At 45.4% G+C, this 16951-nt stretch overlaps 10 protein-coding genes across 10 annotated transcripts; 8 read left to right on the forward strand and 2 right to left on the reverse strand.

Annotated features, from left to right (window-relative positions):
• Positions 1-210: 210 nt before the first annotated feature.
• NEMIN01_1719 (cleavage and polyadenylation specificity factor subunit 3) lies at positions 211-2277 on the reverse strand (the record flags this gene model as incomplete). The annotated part of the gene is made up of 1 exon (XM_051477661.1): positions 211-2277. The coding sequence occupies one exon, from the start codon at positions 2275-2277 to the stop codon at positions 211-213; it is 2067 nt and encodes a 688-aa protein (XP_051333621.1).
• A 20-nt stretch (positions 2278-2297) lies between these two features.
• NEMIN01_1720 (uncharacterized protein) lies at positions 2298-2891 on the forward strand (the record flags this gene model as incomplete). The annotated part of the gene is made up of 1 exon (XM_051477662.1): positions 2298-2891. The coding sequence occupies one exon, from the start codon at positions 2298-2300 to the stop codon at positions 2889-2891; it is 594 nt and encodes a 197-aa protein (XP_051333622.1).
• A 232-nt stretch (positions 2892-3123) lies between these two features.
• On the forward strand, positions 3124-4671 carry NEMIN01_1721 (enolase; the record flags this gene model as incomplete). Its single annotated transcript, XM_051477663.1, has 1 exon — positions 3124-4671. One exon carries the CDS (start codon positions 3124-3126, stop codon positions 4669-4671), a length of 1548 nt encoding a protein of 515 aa, XP_051333623.1.
• A 348-nt stretch (positions 4672-5019) lies between these two features.
• Positions 5020-6393, reverse strand: NEMIN01_1722 (magnesium transporter; the record flags this gene model as incomplete). Its single annotated transcript, XM_051477664.1, has 1 exon — positions 5020-6393. The coding sequence occupies one exon, from the start codon at positions 6391-6393 to the stop codon at positions 5020-5022; it is 1374 nt and encodes a 457-aa protein (XP_051333624.1).
• A 372-nt stretch (positions 6394-6765) lies between these two features.
• Positions 6766-10005, forward strand: NEMIN01_1723 (uncharacterized protein; the record flags this gene model as incomplete). Its single annotated transcript, XM_051477665.1, has 1 exon — positions 6766-10005. The coding sequence occupies one exon, from the start codon at positions 6766-6768 to the stop codon at positions 10003-10005; it is 3240 nt and encodes a 1079-aa protein (XP_051333625.1).
• A 374-nt stretch (positions 10006-10379) lies between these two features.
• NEMIN01_1724 (U3 small nucleolar ribonucleoprotein IMP4) lies at positions 10380-11459 on the forward strand (the record flags this gene model as incomplete). Its single annotated transcript, XM_051477666.1, has 1 exon — positions 10380-11459. One exon carries the CDS (start codon positions 10380-10382, stop codon positions 11457-11459), a length of 1080 nt encoding a protein of 359 aa, XP_051333626.1.
• Positions 11460-11493: 34 nt separating this feature from the next.
• NEMIN01_1725 (Derlin-2/3) lies at positions 11494-12222 on the forward strand (the record flags this gene model as incomplete). Its single annotated transcript, XM_051477667.1, has 1 exon — positions 11494-12222. One exon carries the CDS (start codon positions 11494-11496, stop codon positions 12220-12222), a length of 729 nt encoding a protein of 242 aa, XP_051333627.1.
• A 530-nt stretch (positions 12223-12752) lies between these two features.
• Positions 12753-14411, forward strand: NEMIN01_1726 (transcription elongation factor SPT5; the record flags this gene model as incomplete). Its single annotated transcript, XM_051477668.1, has 1 exon — positions 12753-14411. The coding sequence occupies one exon, from the start codon at positions 12753-12755 to the stop codon at positions 14409-14411; it is 1659 nt and encodes a 552-aa protein (XP_051333628.1).
• A 271-nt stretch (positions 14412-14682) lies between these two features.
• NEMIN01_1727 (ubiquitin-conjugating enzyme E2 D) lies at positions 14683-15198 on the forward strand (the record flags this gene model as incomplete). Its single annotated transcript, XM_051477669.1, has 1 exon — positions 14683-15198. One exon carries the CDS (start codon positions 14683-14685, stop codon positions 15196-15198), a length of 516 nt encoding a protein of 171 aa, XP_051333629.1.
• A 79-nt stretch (positions 15199-15277) lies between these two features.
• Positions 15278-16906, forward strand: NEMIN01_1728 (uncharacterized protein; the record flags this gene model as incomplete). Its single annotated transcript, XM_051477670.1, has 1 exon — positions 15278-16906. One exon carries the CDS (start codon positions 15278-15280, stop codon positions 16904-16906), a length of 1629 nt encoding a protein of 542 aa, XP_051333630.1.
• Between the last annotated feature and the right edge of the window lie 45 nt (positions 16907-16951).

Here is a 16951-nt window from a genome sequence, read left to right on the forward strand (position 1 = left end):
TGTGCGATGGCATGCTGTGTACCGTAAAAGAGGCTCTGTAGATGCTAGAATTCATATGAGTAATTTATTGAGAATTTAATGAATCATGGCAATGAGTGCGTGTTTATTGTTTTGTATTTCCGTAGACATCAGAGCCCAACACAAAGCTAATTAAAATCATTTTTGGTTCTTTTGTTTGGCGTGTGCTGCGATCTTTTCCATATCATTTCTTCATCTGTTTTCGTCTTTTACAATCCATGCCACCGTATCAAACACTTCCTGCACAGTGCGAGCCAGAGACTCATCGCCTGTCATCCCGTCAACCGACAAGATAACCTTTCTTCCTTTATCTTCTATCACAAGCCCTTTTTCCGTGAGCTCTGATGTAAAGTAGTTGGCCAGTATCTGTGCTACAGTCTCCAGACAGTGTTTGGGTATCGGGTGCACTGGTGTGCTCTTTTTTTCGCTTTCCTCTTTCTTCTCAGTGCTTTGCGCAGCATCTTCTGCGTCTTCATTTTTCTCTTTTTTATTCACCGGTATCTGCACCGAGTACTTCCCGAGCACTGCATCATTTATTGCCTTTATGATGCAGTTAGCAAGCACGTCTGTTCTGAACGAGCTCTGCCACTGGACTGTGATAGACCCTTCCATGTCTTCGAATATCTCCACCCCGTCTACCTTCATGCTCTTCCTTCCGTCTCTGTCTTTTATATCGGGCACTGTGTCAAATATTCTGTCTATCTGGCTTATCAGCAGCTGGAAGGAGACCCCCTGCATCTTTGCTTTTTCAACTATTTTTATCTCTGACATTCCCAGTTGGGAAATATTCTCTCTTTTTACAACCGACACTTTTCCATCTTCGGCTATGTGCATAAACCCAGAGAACTCACTGGGCAGCTCAGTCCCCAGGTACTTCACGTTCAGCTCCCCTGTGCCTTTTATCTGCACCCACTCTCCGTTTCTTGGCGTGTGTATCACAATGTTCTCGCTCCTTGCTTCGCTCCTGTGCACCAGAGCGCTTTTCAGCCTGTTCATCTCCGATGACTCTCCGTGCACCAGGACAACTTCAGAGACTTTGCACTCCTCAATGAACTCTGCGTTTTGTATGAAGTCCACGTGCGCGCTGAAGGAGATATAGTCTATTGATGATCGGACAACCAGTCTGTTCCCTTTTAGCGAGGTGATCTCTTCTGGCTCGCACAGTAGATCCTTTGCGAGTGTGCCTTCCACACAGTACCCTGGGATAATGCATCCGTTCCTCTTATCTCCGCACCACAGCTCAAAGAGATCCCGAGAGAGCCCGCTTTGCAGCATGCCCGGGGATGCCATCATCACACACGGCCCTCTGTCTTCGTATGCCTCTATGTTTTTGATGCTCTGCACGTGTTTGAAGTGAAACGGGTTGCTTATCTCTGCTATCCCCTGTATTCTGTCGTTCATCATGTTGAGGTATGTCTGGTACACTGCCATAAACCTCTTGGCTAGCGCAGATGCGTACAGAATAGGTATGCCCTGCAGGTCTTTTCTTGACTCCCAGAACTCGTCAAGGATCAGGAGGAGCTCCTGTGCTCGGCCCAGGGCAAACACAGGCAGCAGACACTTTCCTCCTCTTTTTACAATGTCTGATACTCCTGAGATAAACCGAGACTCTCTTTCTTCTTTGCTCTGGTGGCACTGCACGCCGTACGTGGACTCGGATATAAGAATATCCACTGCCATGGGAGGTATGACTGCTGCTTTTAGGTGTCTGTCTTCCTCTCGCGAATAGTCTCCTGTGTATAGCAAAGAAATGTCTTCATTTTTCACGAGAAACATGGCTGCTCCGAGGACATGCCCTGCGTTGTACGCAATTATCGTAATGTTCTTCAGCTTTATTTCTTGCCCGTAGTCAATTGGGATGATTTTATCGTAGCACTGCGCTAGCTCTTTCTCTGTAAAAAGATCGTTCTCTGAGGACACGTTAGAGACTCGCACGTAGTCATTCAAAAGCCACCTGAAGATAGCTCGTGTGGGATGGGTCATGTATATCTTTCCTTTGAAGGAGCTTCTTTCTGTGAAGTACGGGAGCGCGCCTGCGTGGTCCAGATGGAAGTGCGTTATGAGAATCACATCCACTTCTGCTGGATCGATAAGATCAAAAAACGGGAGAGAAGACACGCCAGTGTACGCAGGATGCACCCCGCAGTCAAACATAACGGTGACTCCTCTAAACTTTGTTATTACGCAGGATCTGCCCACTTCGCTGCCTGCGCCTAGCGGGAGTATTTTTGCTGCTGTTTGGCAAAGAGTTGGATCCATAAAAATTAAAATTTGTGGAGATGTTTGTATGCCGATTTGAAAAGTGCGAAAAGTCTTTCAAGAAGCCGTCTCTGCTGGAGCTGCACGAGAACGTGCATTTAAACAAAAGAGTCTTTGTGTGCGGCGTGTGTGGGAAGGGCTATTTCAAAAACAGCCATTTGAAAGTTCACTTTCTCAGATCTCACACAGAAGGAGAGAGCAGAGCGTGCGATGCATGCGGAAAGATGCTTGCCTCTGAAGAAGGCCTGAAAAGACACAAGGAAGTGTGTGGGCGCACTTTCACGTGCGAGGTGTGCAAAATGGAGTTTGTGCGAGCTAAGTGGTACCTCACGCACATGCGAGGATGTGTTGGAGAAATGCGCCCAGACGGCGCAGAGCCGTTGAAAGAAGAGGAGAGACCAAACAGAAAAAAACAAAAAAAAGCTAGAAAAGAAGAAAAAGAGCTGCACAGATGCACAGTGTGCCACAGAGGATACAAAATAAAAAGAAACTGTGTGTACCACGAAAAGCACGCGCATGGAGGTGTGCAGTATGAGTGCTCCAAGTGCAGCAAAGTGTACAAGCACAAAGGCTCTCTTACAAGACACATAGAAAAAGAGCACAAGAGCTCTTAGAGCACAGAGGATATAACCTAGCAACATAAAGTAGAGACATGTTATACGTTAATATGTGAAGAGTTTGCTGAAAGACGAGTGAACAGGATAGAAGACAAGCGAAGATTAGAGAGTACAGCTTAAGATGGATAAATAGTAGTGCACTAGAGTAAATAAAGAAATTTAGACGTAAATGAACAGATTGCACTGAGATCATTTATTTGTTTATATAGTGCTCTGCAGTAAATACTGCATGAAGATTAAAGAGTGCATACAGAAAATAGTTGGAAGAAGCATTTTTGACAGCAGAGGTGTTCCTACGGTGGAAATAGACATGCAGACTGTGCTAGGGAAAGTACGGGCTAGCTGTCCGTCCGGGGCATCCACGGGCTCCCAGGAGGCTCTGGAGATAAGAGACGGGGATATGTCCGTGTGCATGGGGAAAGGCGTGCAGAAGGCGCTTATTGCAGTGGAGGAGATAGCAAGCCTCCTGATAACAAAAGAAACAAGAATAATCGATCAGAAGAAGATAGATGGTCTTATGGTGGAGCTTGATGGCACAGAAAATAAGAGCAGACTCGGAGCCAACTCGATTCTCCCTATTTCTGTGTGCTTTGCTAGGCTGGGAGCCCTTTACATGGGAATGGAGGACTGGATGTACCTAAGAATGCTTATAAACGATGACAAAGCACCGATAGATATGCAAAGTGCCTCTAGTGCTACCTCTACACAGACAGAAGAAGTGAAGAGACTTCCACAGGGCGGTGTTGTGATAAGCAATACGAACACCAATAATGCATCGTACAGCTCGAAGGATCAAGTGGCAAGAAAGGAAATGGCTAAGAAGATAGCTGAAGAGTACGACAGTAAGTACGTTAAAAAAGAAGAGGTAGAGAAAAGAAGACAGGAGGAGAGCACCCGCAACAAAAAAACAAAAAAAGAAGAATTTGGAAAAGACGCAAAAAAAACAAAGATAAGCTTTCCAAAGATATTCTTCAACGTGATAAATGGAGGAGCGCATGCAGACAACGGACTATTTGCACAGGAAATAATGGTCTCCTTCGAAGGATCCACGCCGTACAAAGTCCTGACACTGGCCTCTGAGTTCATACATACGCTGAAAATAATCGTAAAAAAAGAGTATAAGCTGACAGGTGTGGGCGATGAAGGCGGCTTTGCTCCTCCAGTGAGCTCTTTGGAAGAGGCGCTGGATCTGATCCAGGCTGCGTCCAAGAAGTGCGGCATAAAGCCTGTTATTGCCCTAGATGTGGCAGCATCTGAGTTCTACCAGGACGGAAAGTACAATGTTGGATGGAAAACAAAGAGCAAGCTGCTCACATCAGAGGAGATGGTTGCTTATTACCTGAAAATCATTGACACGTACAAAATATCAATGATTGAAGACCCGTTTGACGAGAAAGACTATGCGGGCTGGAAACAGTTCATGAAGGCTGCTGCAAAAAAGAGCGTGCAGGTGGTTGGAGACGATTTGATTGTGACAAACAAGAAACTCATTAAAAAGGCAGGGGAAGAGAAGCTGTGCAACGTGGCTCTGATAAAGATGAACCAGATAGGAACAGTCTCAGAGACGATTGAAGCAGTGAAAGAAGCGAGAAAGCAGGGAATGAAGGTCATGGCCAGCCACAGGAGCGGAGAAACAGAGGACACCTTTCTAGCACATCTCTCTGTGGGGCTTGCAGTTGACTATCTGAAGGCTGGGTCACTCTGCAGGACAGAAAGAGTCTGCAAATACAACGAGCTTGTTCGAATATTTGAAAAGTCTAAGATAGACACGATATGACCGATATATAAAAGATCTAAACCAGCGAGCACTTATGGTAAAATATAAATAAACCCATAGCATTTCCATCTTTTTTATCTCATTCTTTTACACTATTTGTTCTATGTTCTCCCCAATCTCCTGTTTAAATTTGCAGGTCAATTGCAGCACATTGAATTTTGCTCTGAAGGTCTACGAAATAAAAAAGTGTAGAGAATAACATTTTATTTTTAGAAAACACTCAGAAAATTACAATATTATACTGGAGAAAATTAAAACTTTTCTGTGCTGTGTTCCAGAGAATAGATAATCAAGAAAAAGGTGTATAGTTGATAGGTTTATTTGAATGAATATACTCTCTATCTCTGTTTATTTTTGCTTTGTTTCTACGTTGAGACTTTCGCTTTCGGTAGAGGGGCTGTCCTTCCCTACCAGTCTGAAAGTAAGGAAGAGCGAGCCTATGAATATGGTAAAAAGACCAGAAAGGAAATATTTAAACTGCGAGGAGGTGAACATGGAAAAGTCGCTGAAGTATATCCCAGCAGTCGTTACGCTTGTAAGTGTCCACAGAATGTGGAACACGGGGATAACCAAAAGAGCATCGTATCTCTTAAGCGCTTTGTTCAGCCAGTATATCTGTCCAACCGTGCAGGAAAAGATTAGAAACATAAAGAAGTACGGCCCAGGGCCTGCAAATTGGTTCTGCCCAGAGGCCGTTAGACTGATCATTACGCCAAGACTTTTTGCGAAAAGCGTGGTAAAAGAGGCAATGCACGCGGAGAGACCCACATACGCAAAGAGCATGAAGTATTTCAGACAGTATCCATTCTTGCTGAAGTTGTGCGTGATGGAGACCCAGGGAGCGCCAGTGCCTATTTTCCAGTCGCTGTTTTCTTCCACAATTGTGCACACTACAAATAAAACTATGATGGTGGTGATCAGAAACAAAAACCAAAGGAAAGTGGCAGGAGTGAAGTATCTCTTCAGGAGCCCAATGAGCGTGTAGGACCTTTTTCCTCCCCCAGCATTGGAGAGAATCAGAGAAGACCCCAGGAGAACAAAGACAATGCTCATGAAATCATAGAAAGTGAAGACCTCCTTGTTTATCATGGGAGCAAAGATGCTGTTGGCAATAAGCCCCACAGCGCCAAGCGAGGTCATCAGCGACTGGTTTCCAAAGACGTACGAGCTAAACCCTGATAATTTTCCCAAAATGTATATAACTATTCCAAAAATGAACAAATTAACGGTAAATCCAAAAAAGCGATCTGTTGGCATTCTGTACGACTTTTTCTGGAAGTTCAGCCCGATGTTTATGAAAAGATTGCCTGTTATGGAAAGAAGAGGGCCCATGGCCCAGAACCTGCTGAAAGAAGGCACGCACACAGGGCCCTCGTCCTTATTGGAGCAGATGAACCCAGAGGTGCATCCGTTTACTCCCACAGGCCTATTCACGCTGCACGCTGATCCCGTGGGCACAAATCTGCAGCAGAATCCATCCTTGCACTTTTCGCTGCAGGCCAAGGGCCCAAAGAAGGGATACGAAGCGCACTCACTTGGCGAGCTGCAGGAGGCTCCAGGGGGCTTCAGCTGTGTGCACTGACCCTCTACACAGAAGAGACTGTGCGCGCCAGTGATTTTAGATATTTGGCAGTCTGTGTCTATCCTGCAGCTGTTAGCTGCGACATCCTCTACACTGAGCAGAAAGAGAAGGGCACCAAGAATCTTGCAATATCCATACATAACAATAAACAAGGGAGAGAGGGAAATAATAAACAAACAAAGAAGACCTGGGTGAGTTGGTGTACACCACAACAAACAAGGCTATTAGTACAGAGTAAAGGATATAGAGGAGTATTTAAATATTTGCGCTAATTTAGTTTCTGCAGGATTGGAGATGAATTTACATCATAAATTATATGGCGAAGAGAGAGCAGTAGAAAGAGAATAGAAGAGTGCAGAGTCTAAAGGTACACCCTTTGTGCTTTCAGATCATTAAGATAAATGGGACAGAAAGATGGACTAATTCTCTGGAGAAAAAGAGACTGCAGGATAAAGAGCCTCTGCAGACTTAATAAATATTCTTAAATATTTTACACCTCACTCTATTTTTTTATGGCAGATGCACAGCCCACGTGGAAAGAAAGAGTAGAAAAGTACAGAAAGACGGAAGAGCAGTGGAAAAGAAAGCCCCAGGGGCACGCAGAGGTGATCTTGGAGATAGTCAAAGAGACATCGGTGCCTGCCCTAGAGGCCGGACTAGCAGCTATTATCCCATTGGCCAAGTCAAATGCGCTGCATGAGTACACAAAAGACGTTCTAAGTGTGGTGTATAAAAACATCGCATCAACAAAGCCAACAATGAAGAAAATGATAAGAACCATAGTAGAATCACAGGCTAGATACAAGCCTTCTCTTGTGGTGATGGGCGCACTGCCGTACATCAGAGACAAGAACCCAAAGATAGTAGCAGAAACAGTGAAGACCCTCGCAGATCACTCAAGCCTGCTGAAAGAGCATCTGATGGCACCTGTTCTACCACACGTGCAGTTCCTCTTTGGTCACAGCGTAGGGGCAGTGAGAGAAGAGGCCACTAGGCTCTTCCAGATACTTGCGGTGGAAGACCCAGAGAGAATCGGAGAAGCCGTTAAGTCTCTGCGGCCGATACAAATAAAAGAAATATTCCAGACACCAGAGAATACTGAGAAGGAGGCATCGCAGGACACACAGGAGGGCTTAAAAACAGAGAGTAAAGAGGAGAAGCATCAGGTGCAGACACAAGAAGCACTGAGGGAACAGTCTACAAGCAGAAACAGCAGCCAAAGCAGCCAAGGAAAGGCGGGTGCAGCGGGAAACAGTGCAATTACTAGGCCAAATGCAGAGAGTGCTAATAGCAGCAGTAAAGAAACAGCGGCAAAGAAGAAAAAAACAGAAGAAACAAAAGAAGTAAAAGAGTACAGAGTACGATCACTGCCCAATGAGTTCTATGAAAGATTTGCATCAGCGCAGTGGAAAGAAAGACTGGTGATGGAAGAGCTGGATGAGCTACTGGGAGAGACTGGAAAATTAAGCAGGAATGATACATTTGATGTAATAGATGCAGTTATGAAGAAAACAGGAGAAAGCAACAACAAAGTGTTTATCGCTGCCATGTCGGTAGTGGCTAAGATAGCGTACAGAGAGAAAGTGCAGGAGCCGCAGGCTGTGCACATAGTCAAGGCAGTGGGGAAGAGACTGAAGGACAAGAAAGAGCAGGTACAGCAGTCGGTTACTTCTCTGATAGTGGAGCTGCTGAAGATGTACAAAGTATCGGTGCTATCAGAGCTATCAAATATGGCAGTCTCTGACAAGACACTCAGACACGGTGTGCTGAAGACACTTGAAAAAGGCGTAGAGATAGCAGGAGAAAAAGACATAGAAGACTCAAAGACTTTTAAAGCACTGGTTGCGTGCACTAAAGACCAAAGTGCAGACATAAGGTCTCTTGCATGCCTGTGCATTTCCAAGGTGCTTCTTAAGAGAGAGGAGGCACCAACGCAGGGGGAGATAGAGCAGTACGGAGTGGAAAGGCTCTTAGCTGCCAAAATAGAGGCGCAGACGGAAGAAATGTTCAAACAGAAAGATGAAGAAATCACAGCAATAATTGAGTCGATATGCGAGGACATAAGAAATACCTCGATAAAGCCTGTAGATCCCGTCACGCCAATAAAGCCCACAGGCACATCGGAGCACGGGAATATGTGCTCCAGCCCAATCATCACGCAGTCGCTGAAAAAGAAGCAGGAAATGCAGCCCACCCAGGATAAAACACCAGAGAATATATTTGCAGACTATCCACCAGTGAAAGAATTCGCAGCAGGAGAGACAGGTAGTATGCACAGAGCAGAAAGAGAAGAAGAGACAGGTGCAAATACTTTTATGCAGTATGTGATGGAAGGAGTGGTTAGTGCAAATGCGCTATACGTGCTCATTAGCACGCTTGGACAGAGTGCAGAGGTTGACACAAGGATTATAATGGTGCTTTCTTCTGTAGATCTAACAGAAGAGATGGCTCTGAAGATAAGAGAAAAAACAGAAGGATTTGAGTGGGAGGACTCCAAAACAGCCTTGGTGGCAGAGGAGCTGAAGGCCAGAGTGAACAGGATCATAGGAGAAAAGAGCTCCTTCGAAGAAAAGTGTCTGTTCGCTGCGCTGTGCGATGCTCTCATGAAGGGAGAGAAGGTCCCGCAGGAGGAGATCATCAGAGCACTAGAGCTCGCAGAGAAAAGAGAAACAATACTCAAAGAGAACCAGGCGCTGCTCATCATAAAGGTTGCAGGGGAGATGGAGTACATGGAGGTGTTTGAAATGCTTGAAAAAGTTTTCCCAATCTCCAAGGCGTTTACAATTCTCATTTCGCTCTCTGAGAACATGCCCATATTCATAAACAGCATACACTTTCTGCTGCAGAAGGGAGTGATTCTCCCAAACTCTTCGATAGAGGCTGCAGTTAACAACCCTCGATTTATCTCTCTGCTTGAGAAGGCAGGGACAGCGTCAGCACAGAACATACTCACCATTCTGAAGAAAGACAAAGAGACAATGGTCTATTCACCGTACGCTAAAAAAATCAGAAGATCAGAAGACACAACCGATATAAATATTTTACTGAACGACATCATAGACCAGAATAATGCGCAGTCCAAGGAGTCTCTGAAGAAGCTAGAAGAGCTCTCTGAGGAGAGCCTCAGTTCCCTTCTGAAGAGCGCCTCTACGGTTGTAAATGTTCTTCTTCTGCAGCTGAATGACTCGCTCTCATCAGGAGGGCCGAGCTTGAATGCGAACACTATCATTAAAATAATCAAAAGAATATGCGAGAGCGATGTATTCCTATCGACCCTTGACGCAGGCACACTTATGAGCCTCGTTTCAGACTACATTGTGATCATAACGGGACAGATACCCAGAGGATCATCCTCGCCCGAGGGCATCAAGAAAGAGTGCGGAGAAAGCCTCCTTAAAATGTGCATAAATGCTCCGTTCTTGAACATGTTCAAGATATACATGAATCTGCTGTCCAACCGGTACAGAGAAGAGAAGGTCAGAGAGATCCTTGTGAAGCTTCTCTGGAAGCACTCGAAGATCTCAGGGCAGGCTGTATCAGATAGAGGAGTGGTGACAGGAATCCTTGCCAGACTGAACAGCTTCTACACAGAGTTCAAGGGAGACATAAAGAGCGACCAGCTAATTTCGAAAGTTCTGCAGCTGCACCTCATAGAGATCCTGAAATACTACGGAGAGGACCTGCTCAAGCTATTTAAAGTGTCAGGGCCTGTTCTCCAGCAGATCCATGCACTGGGGGGCGCGAAAATATAAATAATCTAATCTGAAGAGACCTTCTTTCTTTCTTTTGCTCATTTATTTATCTGTTTCCCTTTTGATAGAGCTTGATCTCAGGAATTATGTTAATGACAAGCTCAGATCAGTGTGCTCATAGTCTATAGAACATACTCTATTCTTAGCACAGTAGACTGGAGGTAAACTCGTGTGTCTCTTCTGTGTCTCTTGGCTCAATTCTTAGTTAACTCTTAGGCTGTTTTACAGTTCTCCTATTTACTGGTGGAGGCGCAGTAAAAGATGGAAATAGAGCACAGAACAGAAAAATAAAAGAAAAAACTATCATAGGACACTCATAGACCGCACATTTGTAGACCATGCAGATTTGTACGTATTTTCATTTTTACTTATTCATGCAAGAAACTGCAAAAAATATTTGCATGCTACTCGATAGAAAGCTCAGAAGAGAAAGAAGAGAATGGCTGGACTCGGTGAAAACAGAGGAGAGAAGAATGGAGTCAAAAAGAAGAAAAGAGCAGCTGTACAAATCCTACGAAAGAGACGTGGTGGTGCCAAGAGAAATACGAAATGACATAGAAGACGAAAAGCTAACGGCTGAAGAGGCCCTGCAGGATGCGATCTACGCGTTTGGGCCAGAGGAAAAAGAGGACGAGTTCACAAAAGCAGAGTCTCGGCCCGTAATCACCACGTCAAGATCGCCATCTGCTCCGCTAATAAGATTTGCAAAGATGCTAAAGCACATACTCCCCAGCGCAGAGAAAATAAACAGAGGAAAGCACATGATCAAAGAGCTAGTGCAGACAGCAATAAAGAACAACCACACAGACCTGATCATGGTGAACGAGCACAGAGGCATTCCTTCGTCGCTGATCATATCGCATCTGCCGCACGGGCCAACGACGTACTTCAGCATTCACCACCCAAAGATCGACACAGAGGAGCCCATAAGCACAGCGGTTCCTGCAGTGGTGTTTGACAATTTTACGACGCCGCTCGGGAAAAGAGTGCAGAGAATCCTCTCCTCCCTCTTCCCCGCGCTTACGCCCAGAGAGAAGCCGAAAAGAGTGGTGAGCTTCATCAACAGAGAAGACAGCATTCTCTTCACGCACTTCAAAACCAGCTTCACAAAGGGCGAGCCATCCCTGCAGAAGCAGTCACCGCAGTTCACCCTAAAGCTGTACGAAATAAGAGCCGGCACCCTGGACATGACATACGCAGAGAAAGAGTTCGTGTTTAGGCCGTACCTGAACACCGCCAGGAAGAAGCTGTACCTCGGAGAAGAAACAGACGATATAACCACAGAAGAGGCAAAAGAAAAAGAAAATCAGGAAAAAGAAAAAGAAAAAGACGCCATCAGAGACGAAGAGGCAGAAGAGAAAAGAGAGAAGAGGCGCTCCTTCAGAGACCACACAAAAAAAGAAGGAAAAGCTCTCCATCAGCAGAGGAGGAATCTTGTTGATAGCAAACAATAATAGATTTATAATTATTATTTTATTTTTTATTGACATGCAAGTTGAGTCTTTTCTTGTAAACTACTATAAGTCTATCCCCATCGTCAGCCGAGTTTTGTTCTCCATCAGCATTATTCTCACAGCGCTGACGTATCTAGATGTAATCACGCCGTACAATCTGGTGTACTCGTTTGCGCACATCAAGCAGTTTGAGCTGTGGAGGGCTGTGACAGCGTTCTTCTATCTGGGGCCTGCCACCCTCGATACGCTGGTGCACCACTTCTTCATGCTGAAGTACTGCATAATGATGGAGGAGTCGGGGAGCAGCCCGGCAGATTTTCTCTACATGATTATAGTTGGAATGGCGATGATCCTTGTGTCAGCGAGCTTTCTCGGGATGTCAAAGCTCTCCAGCGCGCTGTCAACGTACATTATTTATATCTGGAGCAAGAAGAACCCTCTGATAATAGTGCAGTACATGGGCCTGTTTAGCATTCCTGCGTACTACATCCCGTGGATCATGTTTATATTCTCGTCGCTTGCGGAGAGAGCTCTGCCCGTAAATGATCTCGTGGGGATTATGGCTGGGCACGTATACTTCTACTTTAAGACGGTGTACACGCGCACAAACCCGCGGAGTGACCCGCTTAGAACCCCGCAGGTGCTGAAGAGCCTTTTCATAGCCGGCAAGCCAGCAGAGAAAAGAGAGCAGCAGAGAGCAGAGCCTGCAGGAGAGCACAGAAGAGCTGGGAGAGCAGCTACGCTTGACGATATACGAGAGTGAAATAGATAAAGAACAGTGCGCTGGTCTCTGAGGAAAGAGTGTGCTATTCGTGCACTCTGTAGATCTCCAGGTTAATAAATGGTAATTTTGTGTTTACTGAGTTGAGTGTGAGGGTGCTTTTATTTCTGTGTTAGTCCTGTGCTGGGCCATTCCAGCTTTCTGTGCCAGAGCATTAACTACTGCTCTGTGTGCAGTAAATAAATTTAGCGTAGAAGAGCTAGTAGATATTTATTTAATGCACACAGAGCAATAAATAATGTACAGTCAATAGGCTAATCTCTGAAATGTCGCATTGATGGCAGAGATTCACACACTTGCAACAGTCTAGTATTGCGATAGAGCGCAGCGCTATGATGCATTTTGAATGTGTATAAGTGCTGCTGGAGGAGAGTGCAGGGATATAGCCTGAGAAGATGGCGCACATGTTTAGATCGCATCTGGGTAGATGGTGGCTCTTTGGCTATCAGCGGGTGTGTTTGTTTTTCTATGGCTTTTCATGGATTTTACATTTTATTTTTATTACACGCAGAATGGCTAAGAGAAAACACGTGGTTGAATCTGATAGCGAAGAGGAGTTTAAAGCAAGCAGGTTTGTCGACGTAGAGGCGTCTGAAGATGAGTCGTCAGACAATGAAAGCATGGACGACTTCATCAACGAAATTGCAGAAGACGTGGAAGTGGCAGAGGAAGGAGGAGAGGAAGAGACAGCAGAAGAAGAGGGCCAGGAGAACTACGCGAGCTCAAGCAGCGAAAAGCTCGAGGACTTTGAGGAGTACACAAAAACCGTGGAAGAAAGGTACAAAACAGTAGACGCAGTGGAGATAGAGGAGATACCGCAGCAGCTGCTGCTTCCCACAGATAAGTCGCCAAAGCTCTGGCTGATACGGTGTGCGCCAGGAAAAGAAAAACAGCTGGTGCTATCGATCATAAGAAAAACAATGCACAGCAAGCTAAACATCGCATCAGTCCTAGCGAACGAGCTCGTGAAGGGGTACATATACATAGAAGCATACCAGAAACAGCAGGTGCTGCAGGCGATAGAAGGAATCTCAGGTGTCTTCAAATCAAACATAGCACAGGTGCCGAATAAAGAGATGGCGGATGTCCTCTTTATACCAGAGCTGGATACAGTTGTGTTCAAGAAAGGAAACTACCTGAGGATAGTGAAGGGAAGGTACGCAGGAGAGATAGGAAGAGTGGAGTCAATAGGCAGCACAAAAGAGATGATATCCATGAAGATAGTGCCGAAGGTAAACGGAAAGTACAAGCTATTCAGCGCAAAGGACTATGCAGAGTCTGAGGTGTATAAAGTGCCAGACGGAAAGTGGGTGTACAATAAAGACATGTATAAAGATGGGTATTTATTAAAGGACATACCGGTAAGTTATTTATCACCAACACCAACTATCGCACGGGAAGAGAGAAAGTGGTTTGACACGGCAGAGAACAAAAAGATAACAGGCGCGCTCTTTGTGAAGAACGAAGTAGTAGAGGTGATGTACGGAGGCCTGAAGGGGGCAGTGGGAAAGATCCTGACCGTGGGAGAGGATGAGGCTGTGATAAAAATAGGAGAAAGAAAAGTATCTGTCTCTCTCGCAGAGATAAAGAAGAGATACTCGATTGGCGATGAAGTGCAGGTGATCTCGGGAAGAAAAAGAGGAAAGCACGGATTTGTGGTGGGGATGGCAGGAAGCAAGCTGATGATAGGCGTAAACAACTTCAGCGAAGAGATAGAGGTAGATCTGGAAGAAGTGAAGCTGAGCGCAGTCCCAGACACAGAGCCAGAAAAGGCCAAGACACAGCTCAAGATAGCAGGAAGACCGAAAAGAGACCCCCTTGTTGACAGACAGGGAGAGATAACAGCAGGAGAGTACAAGGGAAAGAGAGGAACAATAAAAGATGTCCTCGCAGATACGTTCAGAGTGCAGCTGATAACAACCCTGAAGTGCGTATCCGTTGATAGAAAGGATTTTTTGATCCACAAAAAGAACACAGCCCCGCCAATGGGCACAGAAACTACGCCGCGACAGCTCCTTGAGCGCATGGGCAAAGAGAGAAAAAACTCAGAGGAGGAGGAAGAGGACGAGAGCACCACAATGGTCCAGGATGGAAACGAAACCCCAGAGATAGAGCACACCCCGTACACACCCGGAGGATACAAGCTGGACAATTTGTCAGATGATGAGTAGGTGGCTGGTGCAGAGCAGTGGAAACACGCCAAGTTGGAAGATCAAAAAAAAGAATCAGTTGGGAAGAAAGCTGAAAGAACGAAGTGCACGTAAATAAATTCTATCTAAGTTTAAAACATCATCGAATTAGAAGAGCAGCTGAAGAACAGGTGGAAGAGCTAGAGCGGGTGTCTGTGAGATTTTGGAGAGCATGGCCTGCACTGTGGTTTTGTTCTATTATTATTTGCAGACCACATTTTTAAATACTGAAATATTTGTTGTCCTTGGAAGAATGCTGCAGAATGCGAACTCAGTTAAAAGAATAATGAAAGAGCTAAAAGATATCGAAGACTCAGAGAAGAACAAAACGGAAGAAGTGTCCGAGCAGGTAGTGCGGATCAGCCCAGTCGATGAAACAGACATGTACACTTGGAGAGGGAAAATAAAGCCGCCGAAGGGAAGCAACTACCACGGAGGAGTGTTCTATTTGGATATTAAATTCCCAACGGACTACCCTTTCAAGCCCCCTCGAATCAGATTCATCACGCGAATATTCCATCCGAACATAAACACAAATGGAACAATTTGTTTGGACATTTTGAACGAGAAGTGGTCTCCTGCGCTGACCATATCGAAGGTGATGATGTCTATTTGCAGCTGGCTGGACGAGCCAAACCCGGACGACCCTTTGGTGCCGAACATCGCATCAATCTGCAAGACAGAGCCGGAGAAGTACAAGGAAACATGCCAAGAGTGGACGCTGAAGTATGCGACAGACACGAGCAACGACATAGAAGCATGGAAGTAAGATGTCAAAGGGAATAAATGAGATTTGTTGCCTGTATGAGGGTTTTAGTGGATTTTTAATGAATGTTTTCTTTATTTTTATGGTGGATCCAGACGCGATATTCGAAGAGCCGTGGGGCGCGCAGGCGCAGCAGGAGAGAGACAGCCTGACAGCCTTTATAGCACAGACAGAGAGCGCGTGGCGCAGGGCAAAGCGAGGACTTCCCAGGCTTGCGGAGAGTCTCGAGACAATGCACAGAGCATCGAAGGAGATGGGCGCAATAAAAGACTCAATGGAGAACGCAAAGGAGGAGATACTCAAGATCGAGAACATGACGGGATCGACAGAAAGAGAGATAAGAACAAAAAAGAAAGCGCTGGAAATACTGGAAGAGATCACAAAGAGCATAAAAATAACAAAAGAAGAGATTCAGGTGCTGGAGGAGCCCATTTTCACCGACATGCAGGAGGTTGCAAACATAGAAGAGGCGCTGGAGAAGGTGCGGAAGTGCCTGGCCATAGAGAATCCAAGAATCCTGTCGATGAAAATAGTAGCAGATCAGCAGAGCGTGGTGAGAAGAGTTTCAGCGCGGTTCCAGAAGAAGGCAAAAGAGTTTATCCAGCGAGACTGTTTGAAGAACAAGAAAGTGCCCACAGAAGTGCACACTCTTCTGAGCAGATACAGCGAAATAGTGAGATACCTTGTGGAGAATGGAGAATTTCAGGAGTGCATGCACGCATACACCGTTACGATGTCAAAGCTGCACAGGAACTACATAAGCAAAAAAATAGAAGAGATAGTGCACCCATTTAAAAAGTCGAAAAATAAGCCGAGTCTAAACGGGAAGATAGAAGAAGCCATCATTTCCATCATACAGCTGCTTTTCTCGCTCGCTTCCACGGAGGGATACTTTCTCTCTGAGCTGTTCAACGTAAAGGACAAAGATCTATCATCTTCAGCGAATGTAAAGAGCCTTGGACAGAACAGCTCGCTTAAGGAAATATTTGCACAGACGGAGCAGGAACTTATTCTCCTCCCAAAAATGTTCTATGATCTGTCGTATGAGGCGGGGATACTGAACATTCTGTCGAGCAAAATCAGCTGGCTCCCAGAGGCAAACACTCCGTCTGAAGAGATGGCGGGGAGCATGGTGGGGAGCATCATTCCGAAGATGAAGAAAGAGATGCACGGGATAATGAGCAGCTATCTGCAGAAGATCAAAAAAATCATCTCAAAAGAGTACGCAAAAGAAGGGCCCATCGATCTGGATAAAACATTTTACAACATTGTGGACAGCTCAAAAGTGCCATCGCTGAACACTGAAGTGCTGCGCATGAATCTTGCGCACTCTGGGAAGCTCAAGACGCACACAGAGAGAGTGTTTCAGACGGTAAAAAGAGCATGCATCTTGGGATCCATACAGGCGCACTACCTGGAGAACAGAGACATATACGAGGCAGAGGTGGAGGAGCTGCTAAACAGCGAAATAGAAAAAATGACAAACAATCTTATGTATCTGTCAGAAGAGAAGGTCTTTGAGAAGCCAAAGCTCTCCAGCATAGTAAAAAGAACGAAGGAAATAATGGACATATTGAACAAGGTAGAAGACCCCCTCGGGTTCAGGCTGCAGATTGCGTTCAAAGACATGATTCTATCAAAGGCGCATTTCCACCAGAGAAACGAGATAGCTGCTGTGCTAACTGAAAATACTAAAGAGGAAAACAGATAGCAGATGTTCTAAATCACTCCACTATCACCACCAGAAGATATAACC

The sequence above is a fragment of the Nematocida minor genome, assembly GCF_024244105.1.
Source record: "Nematocida minor strain JUm1510 chromosome Unknown 7901, whole genome shotgun sequence".
In the NCBI taxonomy this organism is placed as follows: Eukaryota; Fungi; Microsporidia; genus Nematocida; species Nematocida minor.